The 27,097-nt window shown below is 43.7% G+C and overlaps 1 protein-coding gene across 1 annotated transcript in view; it reads left to right on the forward strand.

Moving 5' to 3' along the window:
* LOC117349253 overlaps positions 1 to 27,097 on the forward strand; it is a 165,200-nt gene that overhangs the window by 19,168 nt on the left and 118,935 nt on the right. Inside the window, exons 3-4 of the mRNA XM_033922471.1 lie at positions 2,865 to 3,011; positions 8,012 to 8,126. Coding sequence (XP_033778362.1) covers positions 2,865 to 3,011; positions 8,012 to 8,126 — 262 coding nt within the window. The remainder of the gene's footprint in view (positions 1 to 2,864; positions 3,012 to 8,011; positions 8,127 to 27,097) is intronic.

A 27,097-nucleotide genomic window follows, 5' to 3' on the forward strand; every position in this document is an offset into this window, starting at 1 on the left:
AGCCTAAATAATCATATTCATATACAAGCAAATATATATCAGTGAAGAAAGGGAGACTAGATTCTCAGAGTCCACTACTGGGTAGATGCCAAATAAAAGCATTAAAATTCCCAAAATATATCACAACCAGAGTACAATCATCAAATGTAGCCTCCCATAAAAAAATCTTTAATTATTATCAGGGCAGGATTAATTCTTCGAGGGCCCCTAGGCACACAAGTACACGGCCCCCCCTGGCCTTGCCCCGCCCCTGCCCCACCCCCACCCTCATTTATTTTTTTCTTATTTACTTCTTTATTTCCACTTGTATTTCTTTTTTTTCAATTCAAAACAAGCAAAGATTAGCATACCAGTGCACATTTTTCTTCTATGCCACCCCAATCATTTCTGAACCCCCTTCCTTCCCTTCCCACCTACTTACCCAGTACTTTAACTCTGAACCCTTTCCATACATATATAAAAGTGTTCAAATATATTGTAAAGCAGTAATATCCAAAATATAAGTCTATATTAATAACCATGTTTACAAAGCCTCACTCTACGTCAACCAACTGTAACCCATATGTATGTATAAACAACCAAATTTGTAACTCCTCTAGTACGTTCCACTCCATGTATGTTAACTTGTAACGAAACAACAAGGCAAGCGGTCCACCAAAGAATCCAACATGATTCAAAAGAAGATCGGTAGTAAAAAAGGAGATTCAAATCAGGTTTATTCAAGGTGCTTCCAAGAACCATGCCCAATGCATTTCGTCAAACAAGGCTAGTCAACGCTAACAGAAAACCATGTCTTTCATACACACGGAACACAGATACACCCTCACCCAATATGGAATAAGTAATCACAAACTAAAAATAGAAATATGTTGATAAAGGTTAAACTGAACCAAAGAAGCCAAATTGCAAACAGTGAAACACCATAGTAACAATGACACATAGCCCCCTAATACTCTACAAAATATACATATAGCAGATGTCAATTTGAAGAAACTGACACATTTTGATCACTATTGAAAATAAAATCATTTTTCCTACCTTTTTTGTCTGGTGATTTCATGAGTTTCTGGTTGCACTTCCTTCTGACTGTGCATCCTTTCTTTTTTCCTCCTGCATGCTTCCTCTCCTCCAGATGTCATCCTAACCAACATCTCTCTTTCTGTCCCTCCATGAGTCCAACTTTTTATTCCTCTCTCCCTGACCCCTTTCTTTCTTTCCCTGCCCCCTCTTTCTTTCAGGCTTTTTTTTTCCCTGTCCTCCCCTTTCTTTCTTTCTCTTTCTCCGCCACTGCTGCTGATTTTGCCAAACCACCGCCCTCAATTTCCTCTTGCTTCCCCGACACGACGGGTCCACAAGCCTTCCTGCCCAACGTCAAATCTGACGTCGGAGATTCCAGGCCAGCCAATCGCTGCCTGGTTGGTCCGGAACTTCAGAATTGATGTCAGGGGGGAGGAGGGAGGAGGAGGAAGAAGGGCTCGCCGCATCTGGGAAGCAGGAAGAAAGCAGACAACCTTCGCAGCTCAAAAGAGAAGGCAAGGGTCCGGGGCCAGGGCAGCTGCTCTCCTTGCTCCCCCACTAACGCCAGCCCTGTCTTGAGGGGGAAAGATGAGGCGTTCTAACAGTATGGGGGGAGGAGGAGGCGAGGCAAGAGATCACTTCTCCCCTGCAGCCAAAATTGTCCTTTTCAGAGGGGCTCCAAAACGGCAGCTGTTCTCTCAAGCTGCCAGTGGCTGCCTCAAAGTTTTCCCTCTGCTGCAACTTCCCATTTCCAACACGATCACATTAGTTCATATTATCAAAAACTTCACTGGTTGCCGTTCGAGGCTAGAGTTTTGTTTAAATTTGGATGTATTTGTTATAAAGTTTTATTTGGGTTAACTCCATCTTATCTTGCTGCTCATTTTAGATTTTTTACATGAAAAAAAAATATACGTACATCCAGTTGGTTTTATTTTCCTTCAGCGAAAACATGCTGCTTTAAGAAATTCTTAGATAGGACTCTGGCATTTCAAGCGGGAGTAATGAATTCATGTTTGAATGCTCTTATTTCTCCAGCCCTCACTTATTATCAATTTCAGAAAGATCTTAAAACTTATCTATTTAAACAATACAAAATTTAATTGATTTCAAAATTATCATGATAAGCGGATTTTTTTTATTATTTTTATGGAATAATGTTTATAGTTTTTTATCTATCTTAGTATAAATAATTTGTATTGTGCATATTTTACTTTGAATAAGTTAGGGTCGCATTTTGTTAGTCAGTATCTTTATTGAATTGTATTTTTTCTTTTATAAGACATTGATATTTGGATCTGTATTTTAATTACTTGTTGTAATTACTATTGTGTAAACCGCCAAGAACTGATGGTTTGGCAGTATATAAAAATAAACTATTATTATTATTATTAAATATGCACAATATCAAAATATGAAAATAAGGAGAACAGACAGTAAAGCCAGAATACTTAATTATCTCAATGGCTGAAAGGGAGTAGCGTCCAGAATTTTTGAGCTCACAACTATAAAATGTTCACTGTCAGCTCCCATCTCAAATATTAAATTGGTTTCCCAATGATGATCACCTAACTGCACATTTTCTGACAAGAATTGTTTCGAAAAAAAGACTTCTTGAGAGGAAACTCATTCAGCAAGTGCTTCTAATTCATTAAGGAAGTTCCCTCTCTAGCAATGCAGTACAACAAAATCCCCAGATGCTAAAAACAGCCTCTGGCCAATTGTCTGACAATATACCCAGGTCATGATTAAAATCTTTTAGTGAACACTTTGCTGTTGAGGTTTCCTTACTTGATGCCATGAGAATAAAGTGCTTAAGACCCTTCACTGGCTTTTGTCCCTTATAGGTATTAGATAAACTTGAAGTAACTTTGGCTGATAAGCTGAAAAACCGACTTCAAGATCCCAGAGAAAGACAAATGATTTTCCAGCTCCTTGGACAACACTTTGTTCAAAGATATTTTCATGACTATCCTAATCAACCAAGTCTACTGGTAAGTCCTCAGAAACAGTCTGAGACAAAGCAAGATGATGAGGAAATATGAGTATCTGTTGCTCCCTCCTTTATAATGTATGGGACTCATTTTCAAACAAGAAAAATGGCCAAAAAACGGCATAAAGTGGCATTTAGAATTCGGAGCTAGACCTGTTTTAAGTGAATAAGGGCCAAAAAGGTACCCAAACTGACCAGATGACCACTGAAGGGATGAAGGCATGACCCCACACACACACCCCCAGTGGTCAATGACCCCCTCTTCCCTCCCCCCTTCCCCCAAAGATCTGAATGAAGCAGTACATACCTGTCTCTATAACAGCAGCACATGGTATAGGAAATTCTAATAGAGCAGTAAGCAGGTGTCTGAAGTAGCCTGGTGGTCAGAGTACTGAACCATAGAGAGGAGATCCAGACCCATATCCCACTCTAACCCCTACATTTATGGTAGAAAATGTGAGCCCACCAGTGGGAGGTGCCTGGGGCAGTGGTGCCCCTACCCTCCTCTCTGCCTCCCCACCCCACCCGCCATGCATGTGCGCCACTTCCCTTCGCCTGTACCTCTTTAACTTCCCCGGTGTGAGCAGCATCTCCAACTTGCTACCCACTCTGGCCTCTGCTCTCCCTCTGACGTAACTTCCTGGTCCTGTGACCAGGAGGTGACATCAGAGGGAGAGCCGAGGCCGGCACGAGCAGCAGGTTGGAGCTGCTGCTCATGCCGGCGAAAAGCTAGAGGTATGGGGGGAGGAGGTGCGTGCGCAGTAGGGGAAGGGTGAGAAGGAGTGGGGGCAGAGAGAAGAGGTGCTGGCACCCCCACCAAGATGGCACCCAGGGCAGCCTGTCCTCCCCCTAACAGTACATCACTGGAGCCCACCAAAATCCTACTGTACTGCCATATAGATGCCACCTGCAGCCAAAAGGGCTATTGGAGTGGTAGACAGATGGGTATAGTAGGTTTTGGGGGAGTTCTGGAAAGCTCACCATACATTATAAGGGGATTATAGTAGTGAGATGTATACCTGGCACCCTTTATGTAAAGTTCACAGCAGTGCCCTCTAAGGTGCCCCACTGCTCTGTCTATGTGGCCAGTCCATTAAAAATACTGGCCCCTCTTATATGCAAATGGCTTGAATTGAGTGTGTTTCATTTGGGTGCCCTATTTTTCAAAAATGACCAAAAAGAGACATCTTGCAGGTTCAAAAGTGGACATTTTCTCTAATGGATTTTTGGAACTTTTCTTTTAGCAGCTGCCACGGAGCAAAAGCCCTGAAGCCTTTAAATCTCTATGGGCTTTGAGGCAGTTACCGCAGTGGCAGCCACTAGCGCGGCATTGTAATAGGGGAGGTTAAACAACCTATCGAAAATGCCCCTCCATGTCACAAATATATCTGCTAAACAATCCTTCTGTTAGATATTTCCCTCATCACATTAAGCAATTTGGGGATGTAAAGACCTTTTTCAAGTACAGTGGTACCTTGGTTTACGAGCATAATTCGTTCCAGGATCATGCTCGTAATCCAAAACGCTCGTTTATCAAAGCAAAGTTCCCCGTAGGCCTTAATGCAAACTCAGAAGATTCGTCCTGCGTGCTTGTAAGTGGTGAGTGTGTTATCGGGGCAGCGGCTAACTGAGGAGAGGAGAGGTGAGGCTGCACGCATGCTCGTTCAGGATGCCGGCTGGCTTGGATCGGGAGCTGGGATGCGCTGACAGACGGCATAGACATCGGCCGAAGCGGGAGGGCAGCCGCACGGGGACCCCGAGGGAAGGAAGCCACCACTTTGAAAGCACTGCAGCACCCGCAGGCAGGTACTCACCCCTGGACCACCATTGCTGAGTGCTCGTTTATCGGGACAGTGCTCAGTTTATGAGACAAAAGTTTGCTGAGTGTTTTGCTCGTCTTGCAAAACACTCGCAAACCGGTGCACTCGTAAACTGAGGTACCACTGTATTAATCAATTTTAAACATAAAAGCAGTAGTTAGTTTTGTTTTATGTTGGCTCGGTTCAATTACTTTGAATGTTGACTCTTTTTCATTCACAAGTTAAGAATTCTCAGTTAACATTTCTCCTTCCTGCTTCTTATTTTAATACTGTATTAATTCTGCTTTGCTGTTTCAGCTCCTTAGACTTTTCATTGCTTTTCTCTTTCTATGCTCACTTCTTCATCCATATTCTTAAGGTTTCTTGTATTTTGCTGGAGTTTCTGATGTTTTCTGTAGCTCTAGCACTCCAACTCATGATCTTCTCAATTCCCTATCCTTTCTTTAACTTTCATTTTTGCCTTTATCCTTCTCTGCACAGCTTTTCATTTGTTTTTTTTGCAAAGAGAAAAGCTTTGGGCTCAATATGCAAAAGAGTTTAATCAGGCAGGAGAAGCTCCTGCCCGGTTAAACCACATTGTGGGTTTGGAGGGGATATTCAGCAGTACTTAATCGACAGTGCTGCTGAATATAGTTTCTCTATCCACTGTGGCATTTTTCATGCAGTGCCAGCGTTGTCCAGGGCAGTTGCATAGCCAGACAGACAATTTTGGGCGGGCCTGAGCCCAAAGTGGGAGGACCTGTCTCTTCTCCCCCACCCAGCATGTGCTGCAACCTCTCTCTTTCCCTCCCTTTCTCTCCTCCTTCCCATGCAGCATATCAGTTTCTTTTCAAGTTACCAGCAATGGTTCTTATACGTTGCCGGCGGTTGATCCAGAAGCCTTCCCTTTGACATAAAACACGTCGGAGGGAAGGCTTCTGGGTCAGCCGCTGGCAGCATGTAGGAATCACTGCCGGTGGCCTATGGCTAGGGTTACCAGACGTCCGGATTTCCCTGGACATGTCCTCCTTTTGAGGACATGTCCGGTGGTCCGGATGGCTTTTCAAAACCAGGCATTTTGTCCAGATTTGAAAAGCCACCTCTCAATCATGTTGGGCAGGAAGCAATCCGCGCATGCACAGATTGCCAACTGCCCAACCAAAGCAGGCAGCGGGGGGCAGAGCTAGGGTGGGACTGGGGTGAAGATTGGTGGGTCTAAGGTTTTTACAATCGTAAAATCTGGCAAATGGTTGTTGAGTAGATGGGCCTGAGCCCAAACTGGGCAGGCCAGATGCGCTCAGGTCCACCCTGTAGCTATGCCCCTGGTCCAGGGGTAGAGTCAGGGTGGTCCTGGAAGTAATGCAGGCACCAGTAATAATTAGTGAAAGAGTAGTCTAATGGTCAGAACCAGTGGAGCCTGTTTCAAATCCCACTTCAACTCTTTGTGATCTTGGGAAGTCACTTAACCCTCCATTGCTTCAGACGAGTCCTTCAGGGACAGAAAAATGCCCACTGTACCTGAATGTGCACTACATCAATTGCTTTCATGACTGTGGATGGTTTATAAAAAAAAAAAAATAATACAGTACAGTAGGTCTACTTAAATAGCAATTCTAATGTTGCCCAGTTGAGCTATGTGAGTACAGCGTTGAATATCAGCCATACATGCTCACCTTCTAGGTATTGCTATTGATTCAGGTATTCAATAGAGTGCCCAGATCTTGCCCAGCATTGAATATCCAGGTCTAATTTAGTCAGCAGGAGTGAGCATTGTACAAAACACTAACTGCTATTGGTTGAATGGACCCATTAGTTTATGCTGTTTATGCTTCTGAGATGGATGCACAAAATAAATTGGATAATGAGCTCTGGCCCACCAATAATAGAGGAACTAACAACCAATTGATGTTAATTAGCACTCTAAAATTTGTACATGCATCTGGATGCACGCTATTCTGTAAGGCACGCTGCCTAACTCATGGCACATATCTCAAAGGGGGGGAGGAGAGGGATTTAGCCGTAGGGATGTCAGGGGCATTCTGAAAAGTTGTGTGCAAAATTACAGAATGAGGCCTAACTGGGTGCGGGCATTTACATTAGGTTTCAGCAAGTGTAAATGTGGCACCCATATGTTAGTCATGGGATCCACACTAAATGCTATTCTATATAAGGCAGCGGTCTCAAACTCGCGGCCCGCCAAGTACTATTTTGAGGACCTCAGCCTGTACGCAATTGTCCACTCCGCAGGTGTCCAGCAGTCGCATCCGGCAGTCACTGTAACCTCACACAAGCGTTTTCCTGCATCTGAATGTGATTGTGAGGTGAAGTCCAATCGCATGCAGACGCAGGAAAGCGCAGTGAGGCAGGCAACGTTCCAGAACGTAAGGTAACCGTTGGAGAAATAGTTGGAGGCAGTGCACCTTGTGCGTGTGTCCGGTGCTGGAGGAGGTGAGAGCTGCAGGTGGTTGCGGACGCCTGTTATAACTGTTATAATCTTTTGTTAATTCAAAGGAAAAGAAAAGATGTTTAAGGAAAGATTTATAAACTATAAAGAGTTTTACTTCATGCAAAATTGTCATTTCTTTAATAAGACATTAACTATTTTTTCTGCGGCCCTCCAAGTACCTACAAATCCAAAATGTGGCCCTGCAAAGGGTTTGAGTTTGAGACCACTGATATAATGTGAGCACCCTTTATAGAATAGCACTTAGCACTGAATTTTTTGGTGCCAAAGTTTTGGCACTGTTTATTGAATTCTTCCTTTATGTGCACATTGTGCATGTAAATGTATAGGATGTTAGCATATATGTGTGTATATGCTAGCATGTCGCCCAAGTGCTAATCTGCAAACTTACATAGCACGTATTTGCAAGGTGGGGAAGCATGAGGTGGGCATGGACAGGGTTTCAACTTATGCATATAACTTACTGTAAGTTATATGGGTATAAGATGTACATAGGATGAAACTCACACTTACACCAGCTCTATAAGTGGTGTAAGTGCTTGCGTCTAAATGTTAAGCATAAAGATACTCAGTTATGCTAGTATTCTAAAAAGGGAAGTACAGTGTAGATGCTTACTTTTCCTTTATAAAACAGGCTTCAACCATGTGCCCTGTTATAGAATTGTCCCCTAGCAGTCTGAAGCAGAGATATAACTGCAATCCATTTTTTTCCCCTGCCATAATCTCTTTGCACCTAAGTCTTCACCAAACCTGAGTAGAATAGCTCGGAAGAAACTGGAAGAGGACACATGGATTTGGCTGCAGGAACAGTGCACACAAACAGCAATAGGTCTTCACTATCAGTTGCAATCAGGTAAGCTTTTAAAGACACCCCTTGTATGGAGTAACTGCAGATTGGTTGTCACTGAACAAAAAATAATTTTTTTTCTCTCTTTTAGGTCCTAGCTCACGCTTGCTGTCTAACACCAGCTCTGGCAGGATACACATTTTCAATCTGACATATTGCAGTCACAAAATGGAAAATACAATTATTTTTCTACCTTTTGTTGTCTGGTCATTTTATTATTATCTACAATAAATATGGGTATTGTGGCCGGGCCAGTCCCCGAGTAGGTGGGAAACTCCGGCCCGAACCACAAGTAAGAATTTTAGTACGCCTTTTATATGGTGGTGAAAGGAAGACCCGGATACCGGATTCCTTGAAAAACAGTACCAGGTTTATTAGTGTCCCAAAGTACAAAGAAAAGAAAACAGAAGCAAAAAGAAAACATTCACCTTGGTTGGTTAAAGTCCTTTGGGTGCATCCTGCACACTATTACATTTCAGTCCAGGTGAGTCTCAGGTGTTTTACTGAGGATCTGGATTGCCCCTCCTTATCAAAAGGAACAATACTATAACATCAAAATATTATATCAGTTCAATGCCTTCCTTGGCTCGTATCCCCACTGGGATTTATTGATCTCTCTGGATCTTAACACCTTCTGGCTTTTATAGCTGAGCACGGCTTGTGTCAAGCCTTTTCCCCTCTCAGCTCCCTTTATCTTATTGACACGTTTTCCTCACTTCATTAGCTTTGCCAGCAATGCTCTGGCTTCCGTGTGAAACAAAGAAACACTGGGAGAACGTTCTTCAGGAGATTAGCTGAGGACTTTCACATACTGTATTCCCCCAGGTCCATGTCCTCTTCACTTATAGTATCACTCAGGACACTGCACATTTCCCATTCACCCTTATGGGAACTCTGGGAGAACGTTTCCTCATTTCTCCCAGGCTGTGCTTCCCATCCCCCTCTCTGCAAGTCTGCCAAAATACCTGCAGCCTTTCCCTGGGGATAATTTCCCAGCCTTTCTCTCTGGGGTTTAAGCTGCCAATCACTGTACCTCCCAAGTGCTGTACCACCTTTCCTTAGGTGCTGGCTTCCTGCCATACGCTCATGCTGGGATTTAGGCACCCTCTGTGACCTGGAAACTCCTTGAGTGATTTGGCTTCTCTCATCAGAGACAGCTGTGTCCTCCTTCTCTCGCTCTCCTCTCCTCCCTTCTCCTCCTAAGTCTGCCAACTTACTTTGCCTATAAGGCAAACTCCCGGGTCTGACTCCACCCCTCTCTAAATTGGTCTCAGGTTTCTCCCTGACCTCTGGAAAGGAGTGATAGGGGCAATTAGTGGTTTGCACAGTTTTCCCTAATTGGCTCTTCAGCTGTGCTGGAATCTGCCTTGGCTTGTATTCTTTTGGCTGAGCCAGCTGTCCTGGCTCCATGCCAGGTTTTACAGAGCCCTGTGCTGCATTCTGGGGAGTTTTAGCAGTAGTTTTCACTGTGACAGGAGCTTCCCTGTCACAGTATATAAGAACATAAGAATTGCTGCTGCTGGGTCCATCATGCCCATCAGTCCGCTCCCGTGGCGGCCCTAAGGTCAAAGACCAGTGCCTTAATTGAATCTAGCCTTACCTGTGTACGTTCTGGTTCAGCAGAAACTTGTCTAATTTTGTCTTGAATCCCTGGAGGGTGTTTTCCCCTACAACAGCTTCCGGAAGAGCGTTCCAGTTTTCTACTACTCTCTGGGTGAAGAAGAACTTCCTTACGTTTGTACAAAATCTATCCCCTTTTAACTTTAGAGAGTGCCCTCTCGTTCTCTCTACCTTGGAGAGGGTAAACAACCTGTCTTTATCTACTAAGTCTATTCCCTTCATTATCTTGAATGTGTAAACTTGATTTACATACAATACCTCCATCATACGCAAATTTCTTTCATGCACATTATTTTTTATCCCAGGACAAGCAGGCAGGTATTCTCACTAATAGGTGACGTGATCCAACGGAGCCCCGATGCGGACGCCTCACAAGCAGTCTTGCTTGAAGAAACTCGAAGTTTCGAGTCGCCCGCACCGCGCATGCGTGAGTGCCTTCCCGCGTCTCCTCAGTTCTTACTTTTCCGCAGAGCCAAGAAGTCCGTCTTCGACTCTCTGCGTGAAGTATTTTCACTGGTGCCTTCTGAAGTCCGCGGTTTTGGGTTATTTTTCTCTTAATCGCTGATTTTCGTCGTACTTTTCTTGTTTAAAAAAAAAAGATGTCTTCCATCCATTCGACCGGGCAGGCCGAATCCCTATCCCTATCCCGCGAGGTCGAGCCGCCTCTTGTGCCTCAGTCGTATGCACACTCTCTACAGGGAGCAGAGTCTCTGCGAGTGTCTGGTCTGTCATCGATGCATGCATTGCAAGGAGCAGTCTTTGCCCATGCCTCCATTGGAACCGATACACTCGATGCAAGGAGTAGAGTCTTTGCGAGTGCCTCCATTGGAACCTATACACTCAATGCAAGGAGCTGGGTCTTTGCGAGTGCCTCGTGGTTCTTCCAACCAACCACTTCTGCTTCGATCCACAGCCTCCAGCCCCATCCATTCTCTGGGGGCCTCGGCGGAGACACACTTGCCTCGAAGGTCAAGGCCTGCTTCGAGGCACAGCTCGCATCATCGATCAAGACATTCTTCGAAGCACTCATCCATCGCCCCATCGAAAGCAGCCTTTTCTTCAGTATTCTCCACCGTCTACTGCACCTTCCACTTCCGGATCTTGAGGACACGGTGGGGTCTTTTTCTCCGTCTAGATCCCCGTCTTCATTGGATCAAGCTGCCTCGACGTCCTCGAGTCCCTCTCGAGGCCAGGCTTTGGCAGATCAGCTGTCCTTTTCTTCTTTTCTACGTCAGATGACAGCTGATTTGGACATTCAACTGGACACTGGGTCCAAATTTTCCAAGGAGTATCTCGAGACCATGCATCTCCCTCAACCTCCTGCTGAATCACTCAAGCTTCCTCTTCATAAGCTGATGGATCAAACTTTTGTCCGCTGTCTGGAAACTCACTATTCAATTCCAGCTGTTCCGGAGAAATTGGATTCCAGATACCGGACTGTCCATCACAACGGGTTCGACAGTGCTCAATTGTCCCATCAATCCCTTCTGGTGGAATCTTCGTTGAAGCGTTCTCACCCTTCTCAAGTATATGCCACTGTCCCTCCGGGTAGGGAGGGCAAAACGATGGACAGATTTGGTCATCGCATTTACCAGAACTCTATGATGACCTCCAGAGTCCTCAACTACAACTTTCACTTCATTACCTATTTCGAGTTTTTTCTGTCCATCCTTCCCAAGTTTATGCCTTACTTGGATTTGCGGGCACATTTTGAGTACCAGGAAGTCCTGGCATCATTGTCCCAACTTCGACTGCAACTTCTTCAGTCTTCATATGATGCCTTTGAGCTGTCTGCTCGGGCTACTGCTTGCTCGGTGGCCATGCAACGCCTGGCGTAGCTCCGCACCATTGATATGGACCGGAATCTGCAGGACCTAATGCAGGATCTAATGTCCCTTGTGCTGGCACTGACCTCTTTGATGAGTCCATAGTGGCAGCAACCGAGAAGCTTTCGGACCACAAGAAGTCTTTTCAGTCTATTCTCCGTCCTAAGCCGAAGCCAGCTCCTTCTCGTCCTTCACACCCGCCTCTGATTTATCAACGGCGTTTTCCACCGAAACAGGCTCCTGCCATTCGTCAGCCTGTTAAGAGGCAACATCCTCAGAAGCAGAAGAAGCCTCAGCCACCTGCTGTACCCAAGGCTCCTCAGCCTTTTTGACTGTCTCCTAGAGAGCATAACATCAGTCGTTCTGCCCTTTTCCATTTTTCCCCCTATCGGAGGTCATCTCCATCATTTTTACCATCGATGGACGACTATTACCACCGATCTCTGGGTCCTTTCCATCGTCAGGGAAGGATACTCTCTTCATTTCCAACAAGTTCCTCCGGAACATCCTCCAAGAGAGTTTCCTTCCTCCTCTGCCCAGACTGCCCTTCTTCTTCAGGAAGCTCAAGCTTTGCTTCAGCTCCGAGCTATCAAGCCAGTTCCTTTGGCTCAGCAGAACAAGGGATTTTACTCCCGGTACTTCCTTGTTCCGAAAAAGACGGGCGATCTGCGACCTATTTTGGATCTCAGGGTGCTCAACTAGTTCCTAGTCAAAGAAAAATTTTGCATGTTGACCCTGGCGTCTCTTTATCCCCTCCTCGAGCAGAACGACTGGTTATGCTCTCTGGATCTCAAGGAGGCTTACACTCACATCCCTATCCATCCGGCCTCCCACCAATACCTCAGATTTCGGGTGGGGAATCTATATTATCAGTACAGAGTGCTCCCCTTCGGCCTGGCCTCGTCACCCAGAGTCTTCACCAAGTGCCTGGTAGTGGTGGCCGCAGCGCTCAGGAACCATGGTCTTCAGGTGTTTCCCTACCTGGACAACTGGCTCATCAAGGATTCTACATCTCAGGGAGTCATCCTATCAACCCAGCGGACTATCTGGTTCCTGCAGAGTCTGGGATTCAAAATCAACTTTCCGAAGTCCCATCTCCACCCTTCTCAGGCTCTCCCCTTCATCGGAGTTGTTCTGGATACTGTCCAACTCAGAGCATTCCTTCCTCAACAATGTCTGGAGACTCTTCTCCATCTTTGTCAATCAGTCTCCTCTCGCCCGTCCATTTCGGTGAGACACATGATGGTTCTTCTGGGTCATATGGCTTCCACAGTACATGTGACTCCTTTTGCCAGACTTCACCTCAGAATTCCTCAGTGGACCCTGGCATCTCAATGGACGCAGGTTTCCGACCCTTTGACTCGACACATCCAGGTCACTCCTGCTCTGATACAGTCTCTTCGCTGGTGGATGCTCACTTCCAATCTATCTAGAGGCTTACTTTTTCACACACACCCCCATAAGAAGGTTCTCATGACAGATTCTTTGACTTACGCTTGGGGGGCTCTTCTCGATGGTCTCCATACTCAAGGTTATTGGACCAGTGCAGATCGTCAGTGCCACATCAATCTGCTGGAACTCAGGGCCATTTTCCATGCTCTCAATGCTTTTCAGCATCTACTTCGCGACCGTGTAGTCCTCATTCGCACGGACAATCAAGTCACCATGTATTATGTCAACAAGCAGGGAGGCACGGGATCTGCCTCCCTCTGTCAGGAAGCTCTGAAAGTTTGGGATTGGGCAATTGGCCACAACACCTTCCTCAAAGCTGTCTACATTCAGGGGGTGGACAATGCCTTAGCGGACAACTTGAGTTGTCTTCTACAGCCTCACGAATGTACTCTCCATTCCACGCCCCTTCATCACATTGTGGTCCACTGTAGCCCAGACCAGGGCTCAACAGCACTCCAAGTGGTTACCACAAAATAGCACACCAGCGTGTGACCCGAAACGGAGTCACCCTGCAGGACTGAACTTTAGACAGGAACAAAAATCACAAAGCACCACCATTAAAGTTCATGGAAAAATGATTCAACTTTACTCATTCCTTTCATGAAGTAAGTAGTTCATCATTCAACTTGTAAACTTGTCAGAATTCTCCCACAGCAGCAAAACCAAAATATCAAAAGAAATAAGTGAAAACAGTACAAAATAAAGTTCTTGGCTTGTTCCAGTCTTACTCAATCCTCGCTACAGGTGAGGATTTAGCTCTCCCTAGAGATAATACTGACTGCTCCCAAGCAGGCAGTTTCAAAGAAAACACAAACACAGTTCATGGCATTTGTTCAGTAGCACTAGTGTCCAAAGTTCATTAAAGCCTCTGGCCAGTTCAGCTCACTGCCAGGATAGGAGAGTGTCAGGTTTTGCAAAAGAAGGCCTCAATACAGGCTTTCAAAATTCCCACCCAGGATGATAGCAAAACCTCTCCCAAACAATACACACTCCCAGCTTACCAAAACAAAAATAGTCCCAAACAGTCCAGAGCAAAAAATCACAACTCACTATTTGCAGGTTGAGACCCAGTCTACCTGCATGGCTTCAGAAACATCAGGAGCATACTCTGATAGACTTTCCTCACACTCCATGGGCTGTTCTTCTGGAAATAGCAGCTCCTCAGCTTGTCCAGCCTCTAACAGCTCCATGGGAATAGGCTGGTTGTTCCTGCTTGGCCCCGGGGACTCCCTAGGGAGAAAAGGCTTAAACCTCCTCCCTAGCTGGCTTCCCTGTCTGTTCTCAACTGCAGGTTTAAATACCTTGGGGCAACGCCCTACTCTAGTTGAGTCAGCAGAGTAGCTGGGACCTCTTGGGCTCCCCCGGTGGTGGCTCGGGGATGAATCACCCAATTCTTCATCAAATAAATCAGGCTCCCTCTGGTGGTCATAGGATAAACTATCAGTCTCAGGATTTACATGCACCTTCCTGATTCCACCTCGGGTTTTCATTTTTACTTTTTTTCCTGAACTAACAGGGACCCTGGCAGGCATCGTGTCTGCCTGGTCACATACCCCCACCCTTAAACAATGCTTATCCCTATAAGCATGGGGTTTACCCTCATCAAGAAAAGATTATTTGCGTCGCCTATTCCTAAATTTCTTTTCCTCAGGCCGTGGATTAGGACACAAATTTTCAAAGTCCTCGGGCCAATGCAAGACCGGAGGTTCCGGAGATTGAGCTTCAATCCCTTCAGGTTGGACTTCAGTCTCCTCCAACTCTTCTATTCTACTGGTAATGGCTGTCATAACCTGAGCTATTTCCTCAAAGCGCTCCTGAACTTGGTCTTGGAAATGGGTGACGCTTCCTCCTACGTGTTTTACTGAATCTTTAATAGTACCTAATTGTACGGCCTGTTGTTCTAACTGGGCTTTGTTACTCTGGCTTTGTTTGACCAGGGTGGTTGGTTCGACTCCCTGGCTAGCCCAGAGCTCCTGTTTAGTCTGTAATTCTTTCAACTGAGATAGCAACTCCTGTTGTTGAACTTGACTATTTGACACTCTAGATTCTAATTCACTAACCTGGCTTTTCATTTGGCCTAGAAGTTTCTCAAGAGTGCTAGCCTGCTGCTTTCCCTGTATAATCATCTCCTGTTTCAATACTTCCTTTAATTCCGGCATGAAACTATTAGACATAGATTCTTCCTTTACTGTCTGCTTAGAGCACGCCTCTAAACATGCCTGCTGGACTACTTCTAGTTCCTCTTTCCAGTTGGCCACCTAGGCGTTTGCTACCTTTTGTAATTCCTTTTTAAGAGACGCTATGTCCTGTTGAAGGAGGGCAATACTTTCATCTGCCTGAGTTCTCCTGTCTTGTGAAGAGTTTAGTTCAGGCCTTTGTGTATTGTCCGGGCTGGCTATCCCTGTAGAACCAAACCCTTTTGACCCTCTATCAGTGTCCCCTAGGTGTACCCACCGCTCTAGCTTAGGGAACCATACTCGCTCACAAATTAGCTGTGCTATCTTATCTCCAGGATGAACCTGGTAATCTGTATCTCCTTGATTAACTAGGAGCACTGAGATATTGCCTCTGTAATCAGGGTCAATAATCCCTGCTGCCACATCAAGGAAATGTTCCACTGCCAACCCAGATCTGGTTCCAATTCTAATATACGAACCCGGTGGAGGGGCGATCTGCAAATCTGTTTTAACCAAAGCTCGGCCTTTAGCGGGTATAACCTGCTCGTGGGCTGCATAGTGTGGCCTCAAGTACAGCCCAGGATAGGGCTTGGAAGAAATCCTGAAGACCACAACAAACAGTACCTTACGTGTGACCCGGCCTGGAGTCACCCTGCAGGATTGGGTTTCCAGCAGTCCTGTAACTTATATCAAAAACCATGAAAATAAAGTCCCAACAATTGGATATGTTAACTAAATAGTTTTCTTTACTTAAGTCCTCAAAACAGGTAAGTAATGCCTTCCACAACTTAGGCACAACAGTCAGGATTCCATACAGCATTCAAGTAACAAAACAAAACTGCCAAAAAGGGCAAAGAAAATAAAGCAGTCCCAATTAACTCTTAACTTTCTCTTTACGCTGCTTCCTAAGTCTCACAAATTTCTGAGACTTTAGCTCACTGCAGCGCTTACTCTGCCTGCTACAAAGCAGGTATTTCACTTGCTCCAAACAAAACAGTTCAGCATTCAGGTTACCTTAATTTCTAGTTCATTGTAAAGAAAAAAGGTAAGAAAGCCTCTGGCAATCAGTGCATGGCAGCCAGGAACAAGAGAGAGTATCAGGCTTTGCAAAAATACAGACCTACAAGTAGGCATTCAAATTCCCTCCCGGATGGAAGCAAAGCCTCTCCCCACTCTCTCAAAGCTTTCTCACAAAAAAAACAGCATCCAAAAGAAAACACAGCACACAAACAGTTCCCAAAACACACTCACTGTTTGTGGCTCACAGTCAAGTTCACCTGCATTGGTTCAGGCAAATTATCCTCAAAGCCAGCACAACTCTCCTGGAAGTCCATAGATTCTTCATCCAGGTGAGACGAATCCTCTGTCTGTTCAACCTCAGACAACTCCATAGGTTGGGGCCAGTCGCCCCTGTTTGGCTCGGTAGGATCCCTAGGGAGACAAAGCTTCAGCTTCCTCCCTAACCGGCTTGCTGGTCTGAATGCCACTGCTGGCTTATCTACCTTAGGGGCGTGCCCTGTTCTAGGTGAGTCAGCCGAAGCCCAGGGACCTCTAGAGCTCCCCCGGTGGTGACTTACACACAATTCACCCATTTCATCTCCAGCTAAGTATGGCTCCTCCTGGTGGACAGTGACATTATCCCTTAACATACCCTCTTGGGAGATCCTGGAATCTTTCTTCCGGGGTTTTATTTTTACCCTAGCTGGGACCTTGACAGGGAGACTACCTGGCTGGTCACAATAGATATCAAAGCCCGCCGCTTTGGAGTACGTTTGAGTAGGGGCCCTAGCACTCTCGGGCAGTGGAACCCACCTAAGCGTGGGGCGCCACCCCGGTCTTTTCTCCCGATTCTTCCTATCAGGGTTCCGACCACCCTTAACCTGGGTTCCAAACACCAGTTTAGTAGGCGGTTGAATTTCAACCTGTGTTTTACTAAAAACTGGTTTGGTTTGTCTGACCCACTTCCTCCATCCTGGCCAATCCCTACCCATAATTAATGGGAAAGGGCAAGACTCCAGGATGGCAACATGTAGGTTATACTTTTTCCTACCATGTTCGAACTCTATTTTAGCCAATGGGTAACTTTTAAAATCCCCATGCACACATCTTACAGACACTCTATTCATTTTCCCCTTCCTTAAGGGTGAGGCCTCAACCTGCTTCCACAGTTGACGTGAAATCACAGATTGCTCAGCCCCTGTGTCCAATAATGCCACTATCTTTTCCCCAGCTACCCATACTGGGACCTGGCATCCTGACATGTCTGTTCTGTTAGACTCCCGGTACATTACAAAGTCGCTTTTCTTTTTACAGAATCGTTGCGTATGCCCCTTTTTCCCACAGCGGAAACAACGTAGCCCCTCCTGTGAGACCTCCCTGGGCTTGGACCACCCCGTTTTGTGGGTCTGACTTTGGGATCCCGCATTCTTATCCCCCCGGGCCTGTTCCTTATTTTCTTCAGGGGCCTGTATGGAGGTAGTCCTTTCTGCTACAAGGCTCTGGACTGGCCCACCGGCTGTACTTGTGAATGGACGCTGTAGCAGCTGAGTTAATAGTTTGGTCTGCTCACCCATGGCCATCACAAGTTCATTGTGCTGTTGTCTGGCATGTTCTTGGCTGCGGTCCCATAAGTCCTGATTTGCTTTTAGAACAGCCTGCAGGTTCTCGCCTTGCTTCTGCCGCTCCTCTGCGAGGAACCTCAATAGCTGCTCCTGGTCCATCCTCACGGGGTCTGGAACCAAACAAAGACAAAAAAAAGCCAAGTGTGGCACCACAGGGCAGCCCAGGCAATACTGCAAGTCCCCCCTCACCAGCCCTTTAGCTTAGGTACTCTTACCAACAGTACTGGTGAGTCTGTGCCTTTGGGTATTAGGCCTCCTTGGCCTCCAGTCGTTCTCTCCGCACGGCTTGCCCCTCTGAAATTCGAGTCCGGCTCTCTCCGACTCCAAACTCCAACTGAGCTCCTCGCTGCACTCCTTCACAGGATATGCGGCTGTCTTTATCCTGGTTTCCTCCTTCCGGTTTGGTCCTTGTAGACTCCTCCTCCGGTTCGGTCACAGGAAGCTCCAGATAAAATCCTCCAAAAATTATAATTCTCCAAACAAAACAATTGGTAAATAGTTCATCAATCGTAATACCAACATCCAAGTCCAAAAATTGCAAAGCAAAAGAAATTTTTTTTTTTCCAATTGCAGTTCCTTGAGTGTCCTGCAGGAGGTGCAATATCCCATTTCTGACACCAAATTATGTGGTCCACTGTAGCCCAAACCAGGGCTCAACAGCACTCCCAGTGGTTACCACAAAATAGCACACCAGCGTGTGACCCGAAACGGAGTCACCCTGCAGGACTGAACTTTAGACAGGAACAAAAATCACAAAGCACCACCATTAAAGTTCATGGAAAAATGATTCAATTTTACTCATTCCTTTCATGAAAGTAAGTAGTTCATCATTCAACTTGTAAACTTGTCAGAATTCTCCCACAGCAGCAAAACCAAAATATCAAAAGAAATAAGTGAAAACAGTACAAAATAAAGTTCTTGGCTTGTTCCAGTCTTACTCAATCCTCGCTACAGGTGAGGATTTAGCTCTCCCTAGAGATAATACTGACTGCTCCCAAGCAGGCAGTTTCAAAGAAAACACAAACACAGTTCATGGCATTTGTTCAGTAGCACTAGTGTCCAAAGTTCATTAAAGCCTCTGGCCAGTTCAGCTCACTGCCAGGATAGGAGAGTGTCAGGTTTTGCAAAAGAAGGCCTCAATACAGGCTTTCAAAATTCCCACCCAGGATGATAGCAAAACCTCTCCCAAACAATACACACTCCCAGCTTACCAAAACAAAAATAGTCCCAAACAGTCCAGAGCAAAAAATCACAACTCACTATTTGCAGGTTGAGACCCAGTCTACCTGCATGGCTTCAGAAACATCAGGAGCATACTCTGATAGACTTTCCTCACACTCCATGGGCTGTTCTTCTGGAAATAGCAGCTCCTCAGCTTGTCCAGCCTCTAACAGCTCCATGGGAATAGGCTGGTTGTTCCTGCTTGGCCCCGGGGACTCCCTAGGGAGAAAAGGCTTAAACCTCCTCCCTAGCTGGCTTCCCTGTCTGTTCTCAACTGCAGGTTTAAATACCTTGGGGCAACGCCCTACTCTAGTTGAGTCAGCAGAGTAGCTGGGACCTCTTGGGCTCCCCCGGTGGTGGCTCGGGGATGAATCACCCAATTCTTCATCAAATAAATCAGGCTCCCTCTGGTGGTCACAGGATAAACTATCAGTCTCAGGATTTACATGCACCTTCCTGATTCCACCTCGGGTTTTCATTTTTACTTTTTTTCCTGAACTAACAGGGACCCTGGCAGGCATCGTGTCTGCCTGGTCACAACATCTTCTCTCAGTGGAGAAAGCCTCATATAGACCTCTTTGCAGCCCCCCACAATTACAAACTGCCTCAGTTCTGCTCCAGGATCTACACTCCTCATCGCCTCGAGGCAGATGCCTTTCTTCTGGACTGGACAAATCACTTTCTATATGCGTTTCCTCTATTTCCTCTCATTCAAAAGACGCTGGTCAAGCTGAAGACCGACCATGTCACCATGATTCTGGTTGCTTCTCGGTGGCCCAGACAACCCTGGTACTCCCTTCTACTTCAACTCAGCAGCAGGGAGCCATACCTTCTACCAGTTTTTCCCTCTCTGCTTACACAGCATCAGGGATCTCTGCTTCATCCCAACCTGTAGTCTCTACACCTGACAGCTTGGTTCCTCTCAACATAGCTCCTCTCCAGTTTTCTCAATCTGTGAGGGATGTTTTGGAAGCTTCACGGAAGCCTACTACTAGACAATGCTATCACCAAAAATTGGCTAGATTTTCTACTTGGTGTTTTTCTCATCATAAGGAGCCTCAACATTACTCCTTATCTTCAGTTTTGGATTATCTGTTGCACCTTTCTCAATCTGGCCTCAAGTCTACATCGATACGAGTCCATCTTAGTGCACTTGCTGCTTTCCATCAGCCTATTGAAGGGAAATCTCTCTCTGCTCATCCTGTGGTTTCCAGATTCATGAAAGGACTGATTTTATTTCTGTTTGTTCTTACCAGTTTTAATTTGTTTTTTTAGCCTGTCTTTGTTCTCCCTGATCTGCCGCCGCAAAGCAGCGGCCCGCTGGACTCCGCCCACTCCAGGTCTGCTTATGACATTTAAATCCGGGGCATTTGCGGCGCACGCCAAAGGAGCGCACCTAAGGAGCAAGTCTTGCTCCTTAGTGCGCTCCTTCGTGCGCAAACTGAGGGCACATCTACTTTACAGCAGATTATTAAAAATTCACCTAAATACAATAATCATAAGCTTACCAAAACTCCATATACAACCCTCTCTTTAACACTGCTACTAAATATAACTATAATACTCCTTGACCTATTAACTAACTCAAATAGCCTTTTTAAAATGTCTTCACAGACTTCTACTATCCCAGTTTTTTGGGGCCATCGCCCCACTAACCCTAAACAACACTCAGCTTATCCACAAACACTCACTCAAATCATTCATAATCCATCTATAACCTTTGGACTTATTAATGTAAGATCTCTCAAAAGTAAATATCATCTGATAAAAGAAACCATTCTTTCCCATAATCTAAATATTCTCTTTATTACTGAAACATGGCTTACTGATGGTGACGAAGCCTATCTCTCATTTTGCTGTCCTCCGGGCTACTCCTATCAGTTTAATCATCGTAATAAACGCAAAGGTGGCGGCCTCGCTGTTATTTCCCAGAATAATCTAATCAGTGTTACTGAGGTCTCATCTGGCCAAGTTGCTATAGAATTTCTTCAATTAAAACTTGATATTAAGCCTGTAACTGACATTCTATTACTTTACACTCCGCCACCAATTGGTCAAAATACACTAACTTTGCTCCAAAAATCTGATATTTGACTTTTGCTCTTCCTCAAACAACCCTTGGATCATAGGTGATTTTAATATCCATTTTGATGATTCAACGAATCCAATCACTACTGACATGCTGACCTTTATCGACACTCTTAACCTACAACTTCATATTCAAAATTCAACCCATACTGCAGGACACACATTAGATATGATTATAACCCCGAAATCTAACACTACTATTTTTTCAGACATACATATTACACCAGTACCCTGGTCTGACCATTTCATTATCACAATGAAATGCTCTTTCAAATACACTTTAAAACATTCTCAACAACTAAAAAAAGACATCTCTTATCGTGATTACACTAATCTAGAATTATCAAATATAACCTCATCATTTAACATGCAAACATCAACCATAAATATTGACACAATGGAAACCCATCTTACCAACTGGAACATGGCAATTCAATCCTTTTTAGACAAAGAAGTACCCCTAATTTCAAAAACAATCTCCTCACGTAAATTATTAAACCCCTGGTTTTCAAAAGAACTCACACTTCTGAAAAAACAGCTGAGATCTCTAGAGAGGAAATGGCGTCAGAACAAATCACCTGCTAATTTACATTTTTACAAAGAACATGCACATTACTATAGGACCAAAATAAACCTTATAAAAAAACCTACTATTCTAATAAAATCTCGAAAACAAAAAACTCCTCTATACTATTTTCCATAATTAAATCATTTGCCTCCAACTCTCAAAGTTCACAAACTAATTTAACTAATAATCTTACTGCACAGGAGCTTGCTGATAATTTTTATAATAAAATACAAGACATTCGGAACACATTTTCCCCGATTAAACCTAAGGCATCTTCTTATGATACCACTGATTATCAACTACCACTCGCTAAATGTTTCTCTTTCAATCTCCCTTCATTAGAAGATATAAAAAACTTTTTTCGAGAGTTAATCTAAAAGGTACACGAGATGAAATCATTCCTCCGGTAATCTTAAAAATTTTTTTTCCTTGTTTTGGGCCTCATATTCACAATCTTATCCGAAATAGTTTAGAACTAGGTCAACTGCCATCTGCCTGGAAAAAGGCCTCTATTATTCCGATAATAAAAGACCACAAAACCGGACCCAAAAAAGCTACAAATTATTGGCCCATAGCCAATATTCCTTTTTTGGCAAAATTAACCGAAAGGCTTGTATTTGAACAACTGACTGACTTTGTTGAAACAACTAATGTGCTCCATCCAAATCAAACAGGTTTGAGGAAAAATTACTCTACTGAATACTCATTGATTGGACTAACCACTAACATACTCTACCACTTAGATCACCATAATTCAGTAATTCTTTTCTCTCTTGACTTATCTGCAGCATTCGATACTATTGATCATGTACTACTTTTAGATAGATTGAAAACAATAGGAGTCGGTGGTCAAGTCCTTGACTGGTTTCATTCTTTCCTTTCCGATCGCTCATCTACGGTTATCTTTAAAGACACAGTCTCGAAACCTTATACCTCTAGTTACGGTATTCCTCAAGGATCAATATTATCACCACTTTTATTTAATATTTTCTCTCTCCACTGCTTTGCCTATGTCAATCAATAGGCTTTACTACTTTCACCTATGCCGACGATGTTCAACTGTTTCATCCACTGAATCCAGATAATAAAAATGAAATAATTGAAATAAATAGAAAACTAGGAGACATTAAACAATGGCTTAACTCAAACATGTTAGCCCTAAACGTACAAAAATCCAAAACACTATTTTTCCCTTGGAAAAAAGATATAAACTTAAATGCTCCGTTTACTCTAGATAACGTTCAATTAAATTCAGTAAGATCCCTAAAAATATTAGGAGTTACAATAGATAATAGGTTATCCTTCCATGAACACATTACTAATACTGTCAGAACATGTTTCTTCAAATTGCGTATGATCCGATCAATTGCCAAATTTTTAGAGCCAAAATCACTAAACATACTGATTCACTCATTTATTATTTCAAAACTTGATTACTGTAACTCTTTATTAATAAATGTCACCCAAAAAGAGAAAAAACGTCTTCAGATAGTTCAAAATACGGCAATCAAATTAATACACAACCGCAAAAAATTTGACCATGTTACACCGCTCTTGATCGAATCACATTGGCTCCCTATTACCCATCGCATTACTTTTAAAATCTTACTTTTAGTTTTTAAAACATTGACTACAAATGAACCCCAATTCATCAATAGATTACTCATTCCATATAGTACATCACGCTCTTTAAGATCCACTGATCAAAAACTTCTAACAGTTCCATCACTAAAAGTCATTGGAACTCGTCGCACTGACATCTTTTCTGTAACAATTATGGAACAGTTTGCCCCAGTATCTCAGAGTAGAAAATGATCTGAAACAGTTTAAAAGCAGCTTAAAGAGTTTCCTTTTTAAAGATGCGTTTAATGTGTGAGCTTAACTAAGGATTATTATTAAATTTTTTCTTTTTTACCTTTTTATTTCCCCGTTATTTCCCTTACCTGTTGTATTTTTACCATTTATGTTTTTTTTAATATATACGATTGTAGTTCTACCCTTTCTTTCCTCATGTGTCTGTTAGTTTGTATGACTTTATTTATTATTCTGTATGATAATGTGTTAAATTTATGTATCCTTTTATAATTAACCTGTTGTATCTATTTTTTATCTGTAAATTGCTTAGCAAATTAAATTAAGCGATTCAACAAGTCAAAAATAAACTTGAAACTTGAACCCTCCTCTCAAACCACTTCCTATGGTTTGGGACCTCAATATTGTTCTTACTCAACTGATGAAACCTCCATTTGAACCAATGGACAAGGCTCATCTGAAGTATCTCACTTGGAAAGTGGTGTGTCTCGTTGGCCTCACGTCTGCTCGATGAGTCAGTGAGCTTCAAGCGTTGGTTGCGGACCCACCTTTTACAGTGTTCCATCATGACAAGATGGTTCTTCGCACTCATCCGAAATTCCTTCCTAAAGTAGTATCGGAGTTTCATCTCAACCAATCCATTGTGCTTCCAGTATTTTTTCCAAAGCCTCATTCTCATCCTGGAGAATCGGCTCTTCATACTCTGGACTGTAAACGTGCTTTGGCTTTCTATTTGGAACGCACCAAACCGCACAGAACTGCTCCTTAACTTTTTATCTCCTTTGATCCAAACAAGTTGGGACGTCCGATTTCTAAGCGTACCATCTTTAATTGGATGGCGGCTTGTATCTCTTTCTGCTATGCCCAGGCTGGATTTCCTCTTCACAGTTAAGTCACAGCCCATAAGGTCAAAGCAATGGCAGCGTCTGTGGCTTTCCTCAGATTTACACCTATTGAGGAAATTTGTAAAGCTGCTACTTGGTCCTCGGTTCATACCTTCACTTCTCATTATTGTCTGGATACTTTCTCCAGACGGGATGGACAGTTTGGCCAAACAGTATTGCAAAATTTATTCTCCTAAGTTGCCAACTCTTCTACCATCCCACTTTGGTTAGCTTGGAGGTCACCCATTAGTGAGAATACCTGCCTGCTTGTCCTGGGATAAAGCACAGTTACTTACCGTAACAGGTGTTATCCAGGGACAGCAAGCAGCTATTCTCACCTCCCCGGGTTGGCTTCTCTGCTAGCTATCTGAACTGAGGAGACGCACCCTGTGTTGGGTGGGAAGGCACTCGTGCATGCGCGGTGCGGGCGACTCGAAACTTCGAGTTTCTTCAAGCAAGACTGCATGTGAGGCGTCCGCATCGGGGCTCCGTTGGATCACGTCACCCATTAGTAAGAATATCTGCCTGCTGTCCCTGGATAACACCTGTTACGGTAAGTAACTGTGCTTTTTAATTATTTCTTTATTGCAATTTTAACATAACTTCACAAGAGATCTCTTGTTCAAGCAAAACAGACATTTTTTAAAGAAACTAAAACAACTTAAATCTTTCTTAGACCACAATTACAGAAGATGAGAATACCAAAGTGAGGAGCAACTCAAATATAGCAAAATTACTACGTTTAAACCCTCCTCTTCTATGGAGGCACCTGAAAATTTCTTAGTAGGCAAATAATATATGCAGTTTATAGGTGGTATTAGTTCCAAGGAAATTTTTAATACTTCAACCAAGTATTTTTTAAGCATTTCAAGAGGCATCACTCCAAAAGATTTTGGAAAGTTCAACAAATGTATGTTTAACCTCCTATTGTAGTTCTCTAATTGTTCAATCTTTCTATGTAGAAGCATTTTTTTCTTTCAAAATCCCATTAATCAACTCTTGTAAATTAACCACTTTATCATTTCTTAATTTCTGAGCTGAATTCTTCCTTGGTAACAACCAAAGATTTCCCCAAACTGTCAACAGTACTCACAAGGTTAGTCAGCTCCTGGGAAGATTCTGCTACCGTTGAGTTCAATCTCTTGAGAGCCTCACATATGCTCTCGAGAGTCACCATGGTCGGTTTCTTCTTTCCTGGTTCAGCCAAAAGACCAGCTCCCAGGACTCTCTGCTCTCCTTGCTCATTCATGAACTCTGCTCCTTCAAACAGGGTTTCCCCTGATATTCCTTCCATACAGGGGTCACCTGACTGAACTACGAGGGTAGCAGGGCACAGTGGTGGGACAGTCCCCAGTGGGGAGAGTGAAACCTCCAACCCGAAGTCACCAGCAATTTCTCCCGCCAGTGCAAACTTGAGAAACCCTCCAGCACTGGAAGAGCCAATGGTGGCAGTGGCAAACTTTAAAATAGATCGCTGATTCAGAGTGGAAGGGTCTGGATGGACTGCACCCTTTCTCTTAGAATGAGGCATTTTAGGTAACCGTTTTTGCCACTTAGAGTTCCACGTTGTAAATGTTGCCATCTAAACTGTCAAGAATAACCCAGGTGATAACGTTTTTTTTTCACCCTTCTTCACAAGGATCAGGTATCACCTGGTATCACCTGGGTTATTCTTGATTGATACCTGATCCTTGTGAAGAAATTTCATTGTATTATACACGGCCAGATACAACAAGCCATCTAAACTGTCGCCATCATCACTCCTTCTCTCCTGCCCAGTTTCTTAATTATTTTTTTAAATATTACTATGAATGTTCTTTCACATTGAAAATGCAAAGTGTGTTGTATAAATCAGTGTTGTGGACTGTATTTTTTTAGCAAAACGTGAAATGCATACAAGGATGTAAAGACTTTAATGAAGCTGTGTATAAAGTTGAGCTGTGATTGGACTTTAGCACCATTATTGTGGAATGTGCTGCCATGAGGTGTACAATTCAAAACAATAGACAACACGCTTGCATAAAACACTATAAGTAGAATCAAAATATCTGTCAAAAAAAGTTTATAATTCAAATTATCATATGTGGAAAGGTTGTGCTCAGAGACATGGAGAAAAAAAGAGAACTAAGTCCCCAAAAAACCTCACCACCCAATCATTGCAGTACTTCTACTTGCAAAGTAATAATATTGTGCAAAGCATCAAATGTTGAATAATAGCACTTATCTTGTTATGTAAAGTTCTTTGGCCTCGACGGGCCACGTTTCATTGTTTCTTCAGGAAGCCAAACGAAGCCTTTAAAAGACAAAAGTCTTCTATACTAGGTGTCAGACTCTGAAACACAAACCCCAAAATTATATTATATTAACAATTAAAAATAACTAAATAGCACTCAAAAACTTTACAACTAATCTTAAAGTAATTTAAGGCAAAACAAAAGAGTACCTTGTGAAGCTCATAAGTCGGAGTACAGTATAACAAATTCCACTCCTCTGCTCGTGGCAGCAGAGAGACGCCAACAATGAATATACAGGGGAAAACCTTTGCGCCAAAAGGCATCAGCAACATCATCGGGCTTGACGTTCAAAATGTGCACTACTGCTACAGATGGTAAAACAGAACAAAACACCTCTAAACATAGCACAGTCATAAAAAGTATATAGATACTAAGGAGGTAAATGAATATGAAGGCAAAAAAACAGCAGTTTAA

The sequence above is a fragment of the Geotrypetes seraphini genome, chromosome 15, assembly GCF_902459505.1.
Source record: "Geotrypetes seraphini chromosome 15, aGeoSer1.1, whole genome shotgun sequence".
In the NCBI taxonomy this organism is placed as follows: Eukaryota; Metazoa; Chordata; class Amphibia; order Gymnophiona; family Dermophiidae; genus Geotrypetes; species Geotrypetes seraphini.